The sequence below is a fragment of the Melanaphis sacchari genome, unplaced genomic scaffold (genome assembly GCF_002803265.2).
Source record: "Melanaphis sacchari strain LSU unplaced genomic scaffold, SCAv2.0 Contig921_pilon_pilon, whole genome shotgun sequence".
NCBI classification, from domain to species: Eukaryota; Metazoa; Arthropoda; class Insecta; order Hemiptera; family Aphididae; genus Melanaphis; species Melanaphis sacchari.
In genome coordinates, this window is record NW_020271651.1 from 17,042 (window position 1) to 34,555 (window position 17,514).

Consider the following 17,514-nt stretch of genomic DNA (forward strand, 5'->3'; position numbering starts at 1 on the left):
TGCTTCCTGGCTTGGCTGCTCCGACTCTACCCGATGTTGTTGTAGCTGCTGCTGCTGCTGTTGCTTGTTGGGCCGACTCTTCTTATCCTTCCTCCTCGTAGCCTGTAGTCCCAGTCGCTGCTCGGGTTGCAGCTGCTGTCGGGGCTGGTTCTGTTGAGGCTGCTGCTGCTTCTGCTTCTCGCCTGCCAGCTGGGGCTTTGTAGGAGGTGGCTCGCAGGCGGGAGCGTTTGTGTTGGTAGTGGCGTCCTTGGTCGCCACGCCTCCTCGCACATGCTCCATACTCCGCTCTCCGTTGGCCTGGAAGGGCGTGGCCCTAGCGACTTCAGCAGGAGTTTGTGTGTGCTGAGACTTGCAAACTCTACTCTTGGTGCCCGTCCTGCTCCTTACTTTGCTATATTGCGTCAGGACCACGCTTGAATTTGCTAACGTTTCTTTTAGTTCCTTGTGGACGTTCCTGTTGCACTTTGCAAAGGCACACATGGAATTAACATATCTCCTAAGCATATCCTTAACCTAACCTTTTTTTTTTTTTTTTTTTTTTTGTGTTGTAATCGTGGCGCTGTAGAGGGGAACTTTCCCTTGTAGGTCATCCTTCCCTCTACATCCACATCATTTATTAAAATATATTATTTTTTACAATTTATTATTTACAATAGTTGGAGGGCTCTATCCCTTCTGCTGTGGCCTTCGGCCTATAACAAATATCTAACTGGTAATATGTATTTTTCTGCCCTTTGACGTGCTCTTTCCTCTTCCTCCCTCTTTGAAAGTATGCCACTGACAAACTCTCCGACCGCGTTCCAGTGGTTTCGGTTCTTCAGCATGAAGTCCACCATCACTTCTGGCTCCAGCGCCTTTCCCATCTTGACCTCTAAGTCTCGTCTCTGCCTCCACCATCGATCGCAATGAAAGATTGCGTGTTCAGCATCGTCTCTCGGAGCAGAGCAGTCCACGCACATGGTGTCCACCGTTCTCTTAAACCTGTGTAAATACTCCCGGAAACAACCATGCCCAGTGAGCATTTGCGTCAGATGGAAATTTATCTCTCCGTGTTTTCTTGTTGCCCATCTCTTCACGTCTGGTATCATCCTTCTTGTCCATCTGCCCGTCTTCGCCTCATTCCACTCGTCCTGCCACTTGGTGAACGATTCTTCTCGTGATGTATCTTTACTAGTCCTATCCTTGTGTGATTTTAATCTTTCCAGTGCCATCAGATGTACAGGAATGATACCGGCGACCACCAATATGGCTTCTGTGGAAACCGTTCTATACCCCATAGCGATTCTTAGAGCTATTATTCTTTGCGGTTTCAAAAGTGTCGATTTGTTTATGTCGAATTCAAGTGCATGGACCCATATAGGGGCGGCATACAGTGTTTGGCTGTATACTATAGCTCCAAATATCTTCCGTTTCTTGTGGGAAGCACCTCCTACGTTCGGCATAATCCGAGCTAGGTTAGATGCAGTAGAACTAGCCTTAGCTGCCGCTTTTTCTATGTGCTTCCTAAAACCCCAGACGCGACTTAGTTCCACTCCCAAGTATCGAATTTGTTCTTTAATATCGATTTTTATCCCGTTGAGCGTGAATTCTGGTTGATCGTATCCTCTCTTTGTCGTTAAGATAACTGCCTCAGTCTTGTTTATTGACAACTTAAGACCGTTTTCTTCTAACCATTCGCTGACTGCCATTAGTGTCTCGTTTGTTGCAGTCTGGAGTGCTGCGGTTGTTCTGCCTGTTGCTATTATAGCTATGTCATCTGCAAAGGCTACTAATGTACTTGTAGATGGACCCTGGAGGTTTCCTTCTATTTCTAGGTTGAGTAAATCGTCATACATGACATTCCACAAAAGTGGCCCTAGTACCGATCCCTGTGGAACGCCACATGAGAGCGTCCTGCTTTTGCCCTCCCCGTACACCAGTGTCCTCTCACTCAAGTAATTATAGATGACTCTCATCAAATAGGGTGGTGTCTCCTTCCTGTTCAACGCTTCTGCGATCTTGCACCACCTAGCCGTGTTGAATGCATTGGCGACGTCTAATGCTACTACCGTACATAATTCTCTCTTTCGAAGGGGACCGGATCCTGCCCTATTTACCACGTCCATTACAGTTGATATGGCGTCGACGGTCGACTTTCCTTTCCTGAACCCGAATTGTCTATCGTTGAGTTTGTTCTATAAAAATTTTATCCTTAACCTAACCTAACCTAACCTAACCTTGTCGGCCTGATGATGACCACTACGTACCGAATTATGGGGCTCTGACTTTGTCAAGTCCCCTCTGAATTGGCTCGTATGTGGTCTGTTGGACGGCCATAATCTTGTGGTATGACATGACTTACCCGGAATTAGTGCGCGGACTTGCGGCTCGCACAGTCGCCTACCCGGGAAAGGTGGGATGGGCTCGGAATGAAACCGATGCCTTGAACCAACCCAGGAAGACTCTTGAGTCTCTCCTAGTATATATAGGAAACCATTCGACGGATTATATCGGTATGAAATGCATACCGAGGATGGCCACGGATAACATCTGTGTAGCCCATAACAACGTTCTCTATCCTGATGACGGGCCCGAAAGGCATTAGATCGAAGAAGAATAAAACCTTCTATCGAGGCTTCCTAGAAGCGTGAACTGGAAGTGACCTTAATTTGGTCGCCCCAGGTTCGATATTATGCTGACACTATGATATCGACCAGGAAAGCTGCTTGCAACTAGAAAGGCCTTCCATGGAAAAATACTGATAAAAGCTGAGGCTTTATCGGGTGACTTTACCTTTCTTTCATTAGATGGGAAAGTCAGCGAACCTCTTGTAGGATTAAAATCTAGGTAGGAGGGGGTTGACCCCGGTTATTAATTTAATTGGGTCAAAAGCTATGCTGACTTTGGGTAGTTGGTATAGACGCGTTCGGCCCAACACTACACTGCAAAGTGTTAAATGTGTTGGACAATTGAAGGGTCCTTCATCGGATCTGCTTGAGGATAAGGGCAAGAGGTGTTCTTAACTGAACATCTTAGCAACCTCCTAAGCTCAGGTATTTAGTTATGAGAATAGGTTGGCACGGAGGAAGTAAATATACCGTGTCTATAGAGATCCCACAGTCCCCTGGAAAGGGCTGGGTAGAATCCCTTATTATGTCAGAGGGGCGCAGTGACATAATGGACTTAATAAATCGTCCTCCACTCGTGGGAACAAATATGGAAAACATCAAAGAGATATATAAAGAGATAACGGAAAAGAATATGGAAAAACAAGGACAGTTGGGAGAAAGGAAGGAAGGGTCGCCTTTCATCATTGTTGGAGCTAATGAGGAGGAAACTCCTACTAGATGCAACAAGTGACTGAGGGACGACGAGGGTGAGGGCGTTGATCGCTTCAACTACGGTGCTGGGTCTATAGTGGACACGGCTGAATTGCGGGATTACACCTGCAATTTGGGGCGCCGTGGGAGGGAGTTCTCTGATGAGCTTCTCCGTCTCGTGATGGCGATGAGGCTGGAGAAGTCAACGATGACGAAAGCCAGGAAAGAGGGCTTCTTGAAGGCCCGTGCAAAAATTATGGGTGTAGTGGACGAACTCGTCTACGCGCAAATGATGATGCAGGGGAGGCTTTTGGAGGCGCGACACCTGAGGCGATCGGAGTTGATGAAGGAAACAACTCTAATAGAAGGAGTCAATGTGAGGGGTGGGCCTACGGGGATGTCAGCATTACCGAAGGACACTCTAATCGGCGAGGACTTCGAAAAAGTTGTGAACGACATTCATGCCGAGATATTGAAGGAGAGGAAAGAGAATAAACCAGCGCCGAAGAGAAAGAAGAAGAGCGATAGGAAGTCGAAAAGGAGAAAGGAAAAGAGTGTAGAGAAGAGAGAGGGTCCAAGGCCTGAGGCTAAATCGGATCCTAAGGCGTCAACCTCGAAAGAGGTGACTGTCAAGGTACCAACCGGAAAGGCTCTGGTTCAGAAGGTTGTTGTAAAACAGCTCAAGAACAGGAGCCTGGTACGGACGGTGCTGGAAACAGAAGGGCGAAAACGGCGGGAGGAAAACCCGGTAAGACCCCGCCTTGAAAAGTCTAAGGTGCCAAGGGCAGAAGGATAGACGACGGTAAAGAGGAAAACCAAAAAAGTGAAAAGGATTGTTCCCAAGGATGTGAGAATACTCCTTGAGGAAACAAAGAAAGTCAGTGAGAAGGACTGCGGGGCGTACATCGTCAACTTGCCGCGGAAAGGAGAGGCTGGACCGGAGAAACCAAAAGTTGTCCTTGAGGCAACTGAGGCGGAACTAATAAAGACTCTCTGGGAGGCGGTAAGGACGGGGGTGCACAACTCAAAGTTCAAGAGAGTAAAGAAGGTTGGGGCGGAGAAACTTTACGTAGAGCCGGAAAATGAGGGGAGTCGGAAGCTACTCCAAAACGCTTCGCTCGATTTACGTCGAGCGGGCGAGAGAAACCCTCGAGTGAAAATATTCGGGGTAGGGATAGAAGTGAAGGATGATGAAATAGCCATGCAGCTGGAGAAGCAGAACGTTGGTTCTGTGAATCTGGGTGTTGGCTGGAGTAAGAATCTCGAACTAATCCCTAGGAGTAACAAGGTTACGAGTAGAGGTTGGGACGTTGAGTTTGAGGTCACGCCCGAGGTTGCTGGTGAGATTGTGGGACAGGTGTTGTTCGTTGGGCTGTCCCGTTGTCGTGTGGGCCCCAGTGTCAAAGTGTTGCGGTGCCACAAGTGCCAGCGATACTGACACATTGGTGTGTCGTGCAAGGCTTCGGTGGTGGTCTGCGGGCGATGTGCTGGCTCGCATCACGCTGCGCGCTGTACTGCTCGACCGGTCGCGATACGGTGTGCTTGTTGCGCCGCTAGTGGTTGGAAGAGTGGTCATGTCTCGGGTGACACCTCAAAGTGTCATACGTGAGAGGTGAATTTCCGGCGGGAAGCCCGAAAATTCAGATGGACAGAGTCAGGATAGGGCAGGTAAAACTGGACGGGGAAACTGGCAACAGATGACCTGCTGTCCGAGGTAGGAAGAAGGGGTCTGGATGTTGTGTTGATTCAGGAGCCGTATGTGACCGGAGCTGGGACGTTTGCCAATCATGGCAAATCACCACTTCGGTTAATAACCGGTTCCTTACCGGGTGAGAAACCAGCGACTGCGGTATTGGTTGTGAACCCAAAACTGGGGGTAACACTAATGACGCAGTTTAGCGGGACTCATCTGGTAATAGTGGTGATACGAAGCGGGGATCAGGGCTTCTATGATGATCAGGGCAGTGCGTACTTCCAATTCTCGTAGCCGACGAAATCCATGTCGAAAGACTGGACGAAGTCGTCCGGCGATTGGGGGATGCGGACTGGTTCATTGGAGGTGATGTCAACGCTAGGTCTACACTTTGGAATGATACACATACAGACGTGAAAGGGGAGAAGGTAGAGGATATGATTATGTCGGGTAACATGATCTGCTGTAACTCGGGGTCGACGCCTACGTTTCAGTCGGAGATGGGATCGGCGATACTTGATCTGACGCTTGCGTCGGTGAGTGCTGCCGTGAATGTCCACGATTGGAAGGTGGTGTTGAACGCGGTTACTACTGATCATCGACTAATTATATTCTGCTACGATGTAAATGAGGACGGAAAGAAGGAAGAATGGGAACGAAAAAGGTTTAATGTCTGGAAAGCCCACTGGAATGTTTTTCGTCAAAGGCTCGCTGAAAGACTGTTTGACGGTCAATCACGCTGGCTAGAGGGGGATATTCATTCTAGAGCGGATTACCTAACTTCGGCCTTGACCGAAGCATGTAAGAAGTCGACGCCGATGACGAGGCCCCATGGACTCAAGATGCTGACGTGGTTCACGGAGAAACTTGAGACCCAGAGGCGTACTGTCAAGCGGATAAGACGGAAACTGTGCAAGTCTCGAGCTGAAGGAAGCGAGGAAAGGACAGCCGCATTGGAAGACATCTTCAGTCTTCAGGAGAGAGAGAAATAAGTATACAGCAGGAAGGTGAAAAGAACAAACTAGAACCTGGAGAAGGTTTACTACCGAGGAGGGTAATGAGAGACCATGGGGGGTCCGCCTATCGGTGGTGTAAAGAAGGAGCGAACACCGACTCACGAGGTGTGCTTGCAACCCTCCGAAAGGAGGGAGGCGTGTGCACGGTGGGCCTGGTTGAAACTCTAGACTTACTGCTCAACACCTTAATTCCTCCGGATATGATCGACGGTGAAACCGAAGAGCACAAACGACTTCGCAAGGAGACGGAAGTGCAACTAGGGGACACTGAAGAGACGGCCTGGAGTGGAGAAAGTGAGAGCATTCACTGAGAGGAATTTTCTCCTAACCACTAGCCCTCGTGTATCTGTAAAAGTAAATAGTAGGGAGGCGAAATGTCCTAGCTTAAGGCGATGATGGACGTCTAGCTGAAACGTCGCACTTTAGTCGCCTATTTTAAATTAGGAATAAGTACTACGGGAACGACGTCTGGAACCAAGCATCGGGGGAACCTGGTGTGGACGTCTGGGATCGGATTCGTAATGGCAGTCATGTATATGACGAAAGTGGTAAATGATCGCTTGCTGATCAGGCGAAGGTTAACGGTGAGTATTCTCCTGGGAACACAGCCACTCTGCCGGTGGGAGTATACCACCTTGCGGTTGCTTAAACCATATTAAGTAGCGGGTTGCATAGTTCCGCGGCCTTACCAGTGGTCAGTAGAGAGATTTGATACATCTTGAAACCAAACTGGAAGTCATTTGAAAACCCATGTTTAAGGCGAGGGGCGTAAAAACTCCTCTTCTGAGACTGGTGGACGGCCTTAAAACTGTCCTCATCTGACGATGCCCGATACTTTTCTCGAAAAGTATCTGGTGCCTCTGCCTGAAAGGGGACGAGTCTAGGCTCATATACCTTTCCCGCGGAGTGTAGGACTCTGTCCAAATTCGGAACTTCAGTACCAAGACATATTTCATTTAAAAGGGGATATACTAACACATACAGATACTTAAACACATAAAATTAATTTACCAGCCAATTAACCACCTATTTATAAGAGACCGTATAGATTACCACATTCACAAATGGAGGAAATAAATAAACAAATAAAACAAATGAAAAATGACGATATCATTGAACCATCTTTTTCACCTTGGAATGCACCATTATTACTAGTCAAAAAGAAACTTGACGCGAGTCAAGAGGAGAAATTTAGAATATTTGTAGATTTTAGGGCATTAAATAAAGTAACAATAAATGAATATCACCCTTTACCTAACATAACCGAAATATTAGATCAGCTAGGACAATGTAATTTATTTAGCATACTAGATCTTGCATCCGGGTTCTATCAAATAAAACTCGACGAGTCTAGCAAAGAGTTCACTGCATTTTCAACAAACCAAGGGCATTGGCATTTTACAAAAATGGCTATGGGTCTTAAAACATCACCGTCTACATTTCAACGGTTAATGAATAGTGTAATGGCAGGTATAATAGGAATTAAATGTTTGGTATATTTAGATGATATAATAATATATGGGAAAAATTTAAGCGATCATAATAATAAATTACGCGACGTATTCGAACGACTACAAAAACATAATTTAAAAATACAACCGGATAAATGCGAATTTTTAAAACAAGAATGTTTATTGTTTATACTTAGGGCACATTATTAGTGAAAGTGGAATAAAACCAGATCCAAATAAAATTAAGTCAGTATTAGAATTTCCGGTACCTACAAATGTGAAAGAAATAAAATCATTTTTAGGACTTTCGGGGTATTATAAAAAATTTATAAAATCTTACAGTCTTATAGCAAAGCTGATAACAAATTTATTAAAAAAGGGTGTACAATTTAATTGGAAAACGAAATGTCAAGAAGCATTTGATAAATTAAAAACAATACTTTGTTCCGAACCGTTATTACAATATCCAAATTTTACAAAACCGTTTATAGTTACTACGGACGTGAGCGGAAAAGCTTTAGGCACTATATTATCGCAAAGGGAAATACCATCAGATCTACCTATTGCATACGCATCTAGAACTTTAAATAAAAGCGAACATAATTAAAATACAACCGAACTCGAATGTTTAGCAATAATATTTGCAGTAAAAATATTTAGACCATATTTATACGGTAGGAAATTTGTCATATTAAGCGATCACCGTGCATTGTCGTGGTTATTCAATTTAAAAGATCCATTGTCTAAACTCGCTCGATGGCGAATACTGTTAGAAGAATATGATTATGAAATTAAATATAAACCGGGAGTTCAAAATGCAAATGTAGACGCGCTATCTAGAATGTACACTGTAGACGAAATAAAAAGTGAAAGCTATCCAGTATTTTTGAATAAATTCGAATCACAAGTAATAACAAATAAAAATGTACGAGAGGTAAACGGTAAATTAGTAGAAGCACCCGAGGAGTATCACATCGTGTCAGAAATAGCTAAAAATTATAACTTTATGTCAGGAATAAATTACGAACTAAAACAGAAATTCGGTGGAAATCAGATATTAACGCCCAGTAAACATGTAGGGGCCGTGAATTACATAAAACATAACAATAGGAACATAATTTTCTTAACAACAAAAAATAAAAATAACCAAAAGACCACGTACGAAAACGTGTATTTATCATTATTAAATCTGAAAACACTCTGTGAGGAACTGTCATTGAATAAATTAGCAATGAATAAATTAAGATTTAAGGACAGGCTCGAATGGGCACAGGTACGCGCCATGATTCGATATGTATTTCGGAATACAAATGTAGAGATAATCATATGTTCAAAATTTGAGTTTAGTGAGGAGGAAAAATTAATTATATTCAACCAATGTCACGATTCAGTGATTGGGGACATACAGATATACACCGGACAATAAAAAAGATAAAGACACAATTTAACTGGAAGGGTTTAAAAGAGGACGTAATAAAATATGTTAAGAATTGTGAATCTTGTCAAAAGAGTAAAGTCACAAATAAAAAAATAAAACAACCCATGCTTATCACATCAACAAGTTCAGAGCCATTCGAAAAAATATTTTTAGACATAGTTGGCTCATTGGTCCCTACATTATCGGGAAATACATACATATTAACTTTACAAGACAATTTAACAAAATATTCTATGGGGATACCATTACCAAATCACCAAGCTAACACAGTCGCAGAAGCGTTCGTAACGCATTTAGTATGTATGCATGGCATACCCACGACAATATTAACCGACCAAGGTACCGATTTCTTAAGTAAAATATTCACAGAAGTATGTAAATTATTACAAATTAATAAAATAAATACTAGTCCATTCCACCCGCAAACGAACGGTAGTTTAGAAAGATCACACAGAACATTAACTGAATATTTAAGACATTATGTAGATAAATAATGCATTTTTCGTTTATAATTCCACTGAATACACATCGACAAGATATCAGCCTTATTCACTATTATATGGGAAACCATTAGAAATACCAATTAAACTATCTCACGATCCTGAACCGAGATATAACTATGATCATTATTATTACGATCTAAAACAAAAGATGCAGGAAGCGCATAAAATAGCTAAAGAAACATTAATTAAAAATAAAATTAAATCTAAACAAAATTATGATAATAATGAAAACCCGATTGATGTACACGTGAAAGATAAAATATTATTAAGAGATAAGACACAGAAAAATAAGTTAAACCCGTTATGGATAGGTCCATTTGAAGTGACAGATTTATTAGATAAAGAAAATATAGTAATATTAAGAGGTAAAAGGCATGTTACCGTACATAAGAATAATGTGAAAATATATCATGAAAGTGTTAAGTAAATTAACTAAGTTAATGAGAGTAAGAAAATAAGGATATTATAAGTAAAAAGGACAATAAATAGTTATAAGTAATTAAGTAAAAATAGTATGAAGTTATCGTAGGTAATAAGAAAAAATAAATTAAAATTTTAGGTTTATAACGATATATGTCATATTTCAAGCGGCATGGGCTCAACCAATGCCATACCAAATTACCAGACTTACTCAGAAAAAACGGAATGTACTTTGAAAACCAAGGAGCACTACGACTAACTCCGACTGGAAACTATTATTTTATGTAAAACTCAACAACTTTAACGAACGAACAAAAAAAACTATTAACTTTTATAACAGAACTATAAATTTATGTAACGACTTAACCGGCGGTTCCGAGTTGCGTGCGAAAATCGTTTTCTGGGTCGAATTGCGTGCGTGGTTTTTTCATAACAAGGTTGAGTTGCGTGCGCGGTTTTTTGTGACAGAGCCGAGTTGCGTGCAAGATACAGTGTTGATGCCACACGGTGTGCCAGATTCATTTATACTAAATAATAAAAGAATACATTTACTCTTCGAATCAGTGGCGTAGCGAACCATGTTTTTCAGAAGCGATTGCTTCTGGTTTTTTGGGGGGTGGTGGTGGGTCATACCTCATGACCTCATAAAGCCCACACACACGGTTAGTCTTGAATGAAAATAATGAAAATATAAATAAAGAAATTATTATGTGCTTATTATCTATATGCTTGCATTGTAATAATATTATGATTTATATCATTAATTCACGAATATAAAATAATAATAATAATAATGTTATGGTGACTGTTATTCACGGACTAAGATATTGATATATTGTAGTCCGTGGTTTTATTTATAGTTCTGAGATAACTGATAATCAGTTTACCAAATAATGGACACAAATCATTATCATGGTCATATACGTATAATATGTATCAATACTGACTTATGAAATATTGTTGTTCTGTGGTTTTATAAGGTGTATTTATAAATAGAATAAAATAAATGATAAATACACCAAATTATATTTTTATTATCTGGAGAGCAGTAATGACTGTAAAGACCGTTCACTGTTTACTCGTAACTCGTTCATTGTCTGTGATTGACGTTACAAAACGTATACGTTCAGTGTGAATAAAAAGGTTTAACTATAAAATCATTTAATTATTCTGCACATTTTGTACTTGTTTAATTATCTTTTAAAATTGTGTTAAAAATTGTCATTTATACTTTCATTATGAGCTCTTCACTATGCGTTTGTGGAAAAATTAAGGGTGATATGAATCACACTAATTGGTCGAGACATTTAGACTATTGCAAAAAAAAAAAGAAAAGTAAATGGAACAGCGTCTATTGTTAAATACTTTAAGACCAACTCTGCATCGATTGAATCAAATAATAAAGGTAAATTATTATCAACTAGTAAATATTAAAACAATGTTAAAAATATATTATACATATATCTAGGTACTTGTAATTAATTTATCCACAGTCCAAATGTGTGGTTTGTGTTGATTTTTTTATAAATATTTTCTTAAGTAGGTAGGCTTAAAATATTTTAATGATTTAATTTTATTTATATTTAACAGTTACAGATATTGTTCAATACTTGATATAGGTAATAAAAATATTGAGATAAGTCGATATCGGTCGGCGTCGCCGTGCCGAGTCGTTTTATCTTCAGTTTACCGTCAACTTTAGTGTAGACTCATTGTGGTGTTTTTTCAACTGTCAAATAGTAAATCCAAACCGTCTTTTGATTAAATATAACTGATGTGGTTAAAGTAAAAAAAATATATAAAAATAAAAAGGCATTGTGTGTACGAATCGTTAAAATACAATTTAAAATTTTCCTTTATTTTAACTAAATATTCTCACAAAGGTGCCTCGACATGGTCCTTGTCGAACCGGATTTATTATATAAATATTAAATACACGTAAGAAGTGTTAAAAGTATTAATGGTCAATCTGAAAATATAAAGCATCCGATTTTGATTTCGTGTCACCAACTCAAATGCCAGAAATTCAACTACTCAAGGTAAGAGAACCAAATTTCCTTAAATTTAGATACGTAATTCCCTGTTGTAGTTTCTTGCGCTAACACGGTGTGACAAAAATTTAATTGGTACAAAGTTCAAGTTTCACTGAAAGATTAAGAGTGTATAGGCTCTACTATAAAGGTCAAACATTGTCAACAGGTTTGTGACAATCTTTGTACGACCATATCAATAAATTATCGTTATACAGTTAATAGATTGATACCAATAATAGGTATTTAATAATTCAATGAGCCCTAATATCATGAACGATATAAACGCGTTATCATTCCGACGCGGGACAATAAAAGGGCAATTAACAAAGTTCTCAAATGCCGTCAACAATTTTTCTAAAGACGATGACTTAATTCAATTAATGGTTAAAAAAGAAAAAATTGAAGAAGGCTGGACAGAATTTCAAAATATACAGTCCACTATTGAACAAAAGTCCATTAACCCAGAAAATGAAGAATTGTACCGGGACGAATTTGAAAATTTATACTACACAGCCGTAGCTGGTTATATAAAACTAGTAGAAAAATACAAAAAGGTCGAAGGGCCGAGCTCGGTTCAGGTCTCAAATGAGATCGAAAACAATGCAGGTCAAAGCGTTTCGAGTGCGAGATCTAGTGTGAGCAATCAAGCCTCCATTGTGAAGTTGGCAGCTTTAAACGTACCAAATTTTAGTGGCGATTACAAACAATGGTCGACATTTAATGACATGTTTACTGCACTAATCCATTCAAACGAAGCACTCACAGATATACAAAAATTTTTCTATTTGAAATCGGCGTTATCTGGCGATGCCGAAAAGGTTATTCAATCGTACGAAACCTCGGCAAAAAATTATATAGTAGCGTGGAATTGCTTAAACGAACGGTTTAATAATAAAAAAATAATCGTCCAAACGCACACTAAAGCAATTTTCGATTTGGAACCCGTCACCAAAGAAAAATCATCAAAATTACGACAATTTATGGACTTATTGTCGGGACATATGACAGCACTCAAATCACTAGGTTACGACCCAAAAAATTGGGGACCAATGCTGTTACATATAATTTCGACAAAATTAGATGGTGCTACATTAAAAGAATGGGAAACACAAGCGCCAAAAAAGGAAGTGCCCGAAGTTGACGATCTGTTAACCTTTTTACAAAACAGATTTCAAATACTGGAAGCCGTAGAAGGTGCACAAAATATAAATTTAGCAGACACACAAAATAAGCAGAAATACAACAAAGTCGAAAAAGCAAAAAAAACTATATCCCATACTAGCACCAACAAATTTAAATGTTATTTTTGTAATGAAGGTCATCCGATCTATCGCTGTACGAAATTTCTCGCGTTGTCAGTAAACGATAGACTGCAACAGGTAAATAAATTGGACATATGCAAAAATTGTTTGTCTCGACACGCAGACAACAAATGTAAATTTAAAGGATGCAAAAAATGTGGTAAGTTACATAATAACTTACTGCACGAGCAAAATGACATAACGCCCGTACCGCCGTCATGCACCGTGACTACGCACGCGGCTCCGTCGGCGGACGTCTACGTATTGTTATCTACCGCAATAATACGAATATACGATAAGTTTAATAAACCTGTATTAGCAAGAGCGTTGTTGGACTCCGGATCGCAATCAAATTTTATAACAAAAGAGTTATCAAACAAACTCGGGCTAGCACATAAAAGCATTAATTGCGAAATAACCGGGGTAAACAAATCAAAAAGTTATTCCACGCACTCTGTACTAACAAAAATACAGTCGAGGTCAGCCGAAAATCAGTATATGTTAAATTTTCTAACTGTACCAAAAATTACAACGTTTCTACCAACCGAAAAAATAAACACGTCAAACTGGGACATACCACAACACATTCAATTTGCCGACCCGTCGTACGCTCAGCCAGGGAAGATAGATATTTTGTTAGGTGCCGAAATATTCTATGATGTTTTACGCACAGGTCAGTATAAACCTATTATAAATGGTCCCATGTTTCAAGAGACAGCATTTGGTTGGATAGTAGCCGGTCCCGCTAAGAGCGAAAATAATTGCACAGTGCATTCTTTCTTTCTAAACGTGACGCCGGCCAGGCCGAGCTGTTTTGACCTGAACGATAAAATTACCAAGTTTTGGGAATTAGAAGAAGTACCGAAAGAAATAGTTTATAGCTCCGAAGAAAAAATGTGTGTAGACCATTTTAACAAATCAGTAAAAAGAAATGGTGAAGGTAGATTTGTTGTTCGATTACCGTTACGCGAAAATATAAATACCTTAGGTGCATCGCGTTCAATAGCTTTAAAACGTTTTTTATCTTTAGAAAATAGGTTTCGATCGAATCCCAAATTAAAACAAAAATACGTCGAGTTTATGGAAGAATACGCGAACCTCGGTCATATGGAAAAGGTAAACCCAGGTGAAAAAGAAGAAAAGTCGTATTATATACCTCATCACGCGGTTTTACGCGATAGTAGCGCTACCACCAAACTACGCGTCGTATTTGACGCGTCGTGTGCAACCGATTCCGGAAAAAGTTTAAATGATTTGCTACTAAAGGGGCCAAACATTCAAGATGAATTAATATGCATTATTGCACGTTTCCGATCATATAAATACGTCATGTCGTCAGACATAGAAAAAATGTATCGCCAAATTTGGGTGTCGAACACCGATGCAAATCTTCAACGAATCCTATGGCGCTCAAAACCGGACGAGCCGATCACCGAATTCAAATTAAAAACAATTACATACGGAACAACGCCAGCTTCCTATTTAGCTACGGGATGTTTAATGAAATTGGCAGAAGAAATGCAAGAGTTATTTCCGGTTGCTCATAAAGCAATCACTAATGACTTCTACATGGACGATTATCTGGGCGGCGCTAACGATATAACGGCCGCCGAAAAATTGCGCGACGACGTTATCAATATTTTAAACACCGCCGGTTTCAAATTACGTAAATGGATTGCTAATGATCATCGATTATTAGAAAATATATCAAACGAGGACAATGACCCACTGCGCGTTCTAAATTTAGACGATAGCACTATAAAAACATTAGGTCTGTTTTGGAATCCGTCTGACGACGTTTATCAATATAAAGTAGACGATAATTGCAAAAACAATACAGAACGAATTACAAAACGTATAGTGTTATCAACGATAGCGACTATATTCGACCCACTTGGTCTCGTCGGACCCGTTGTCGTCGTCGCCAAAATATTTATGCAAAAATTATGGTTAGCACGTATAAATTGGGATGATCTTGTAAGTACAGAACTAAACGAAGAATGGCAAAACTATCAACAAACGTTGCCAGAACTTGAAGAAATCCACATTCCAAGATGGATAATTGGTTGTTCTAACGTCTTAGTCACACAAATACACGGTTTTGCTGACGCGTCAACAAGAGCATTCGGCGCGTGTTTATACACGCGGACTACAGACGAATTGGGAAATCACTATTCCAGGCTTATAGTCGCAAAGTCAAAGGTAGCTCCATTAAAAGTAGTCTCTTTAGCACGTTTGGAATTATGCGCAGCCGTTCTGTTAGCTCGACTAGCTGATAAAATAATACCGCGATTAAATATTACGATACACGAAAAACGCTTTTGGTCTGATTCAACCATAGTGCTAGCATGGATAAATTCGCCTTCAACACGTTGGAAAACATTTGTAGCACATCGAGTCGGTGAAATTCAAACGTTAACAGCTGCAGCAGAGTGGGGATACGTCAAATCAAGCGACAATCCGGCAGATATAATTTCACGCGGCTGCAGCCCAAAGCTATTAAAAGACAATACTTTGTGGTGGGAAGGTCCAGTTTGGTTTAAATCAAATGAAAATGAATGGCCTAAATCCTCGATCGACGAATTATCGCTGAACACCGAACTTCCGGAGAGAAAGCGTAAACCGGTAGCACTCCACTCGTCCACAAAGGAAGAATTTTATTTATTAAAAAAGTATTCGAACCTGAGCAAATTATTTCGAGTAACAGCGTATTGTAAGCGTTGGTTCGAACGCGCAAGAAATAAAAAAGTTAATTTCACCGACATCAAACTCGACGTCACCGAAATAGCTGCTGCACGATTAACAATAATAAAATTAGTTCAACAACATTATTTTTTCGAAGAGATAAAACTCATAAAATCCAAAATGTATATCAAAACAACGAAAATTGCATTACTGCGCCCTTTTTTAGATGAACAAGATGTATTACGCGTTGGCGGTCGCATTAATAAATCAACAACTATACATTTCGATCAGCGAAACCCGATATTATTACCAGCTAAATCAGAATTTACAGTAGCATTATTTCGTAACGAACACGAACGTCTATTACATGCTGGCCCGCAAGCGCTCTTATCGGCAATACGAGAAAAATTCTGGCCGTTAAATGGTCGTAATATAGCGAGGCGTACGGTGCACCAATGTGTTATTTGTTTTCGTTCAAAACCAGTTACGTACGAGCCGATCATGGGAGATTTACCACGCGATCGTATTGAACCGGAACGCGCGTTCAAAATATGCGGCGTTGATTTCGCCGGGCCAATTATGATTAAAACCAGTTTAAGGCGTAACGCACAAATGACAAAGGCATATATTTGCGTATTTGTCTGTTTTGTGACCAAAGCTATACACGTCGAGTTGGTCGGCGATCTAACTACGAACGCTTTTTTGTCCGCTTTACGAAGATTCTGGTCGCGGCGAGGAATATGTAATACAATTTATTCTGACAACGGAACCAACTTTGTTGGAGCAAACCGACAACTAAAAGAACTACGTGATTTATTTTTATCAAAGCAGCACATGGAACTTGTGCACAAAACTGTCACGGAAGTGGGAGTAAAATGGCAATTTATTCCCCCCAGAGCACCACATTTCGGCGGGCTCTGGGAAGCCGCCGTAAAATCGGTTAAGTATCATTTAATAAGACATTTGGGAAATGCTTTTTTTACTTACGAAGAATTGAATACCGTGTTAGTTCGCATAGAGGCTTGCCTAAACTCACGCCCTTTGACTCCCACGTCCTCTGATCCTAGCGATTTAAATGTATTGACACCCGGTCATTTTTTAATCGGTGGTTCTCTTACCGACCTACCGGAACCAGATCTTTTAAACATTACGCCAAACCTTCTCCGACGTTGGCAACGAACTATTCAGGTGACTCAGCAAATATGGTCGAGGTGGAGCACTGAATATTTAAGTCAACTCCAAGGTCGCTCAAAATGGGGTAAGTCAAAAGGTCCGCCGCTGAAACCAGACACATTGGTCCTGATTAAAGAAGACAATCTACCACCTCTACAGTGGGCAATTGGTCGAGTCACAGAAGTTTACCCTGGAAAGGATGGGGTGATCCGAGTAGCGTTGATCCGAACCAACAAGGGAGAAGTCAAGCGTGCCGCTCGTTCTTTATGTCCGTTACCGATAAAGGACGACAATTAATATATATATATAAGTACTAATTAGTAATAATTTAATAAAATTTATTTCTATTGTTATTTTTTTTTGTAATATGTATGAATTCTAAATTTAATTTGTAATATGTGTAAATATTTGTATTCATGTAAAAATTTTACGTCAGCGTAAAATGCTGGGCGATATGTTCAATACTTGATATAGGTAATAAAAATATTGAGATAAGTCGATA

The 17,514-nt window shown here is 40.2% G+C and overlaps 1 protein-coding gene across 1 annotated transcript; it reads left to right on the forward strand.

The window, feature by feature from the left end:
- Positions 1–11,432: 11,432 nt before the first annotated feature.
- Positions 11,433–17,369, forward strand: LOC112602931. The gene has a single exon (XM_025351299.1). It carries the CDS (start codon positions 12,108–12,110, stop codon positions 17,307–17,309), a length of 5,202 nt encoding a protein of 1,733 aa, XP_025207084.1. The 5' UTR covers positions 11,433–12,107; the 3' UTR covers positions 17,310–17,369.
- Positions 17,370–17,514: the final 145 nt, after the last annotated feature.

What these genes read in the sequence shown, in the direction of transcription:
- LOC112602931 (XM_025351299.1), top strand. Translation starts at nt 12,108, where the DNA reads ATGAGCCCTAATATCATGAACGATATAAACGCGTTATCATTCCGACGC.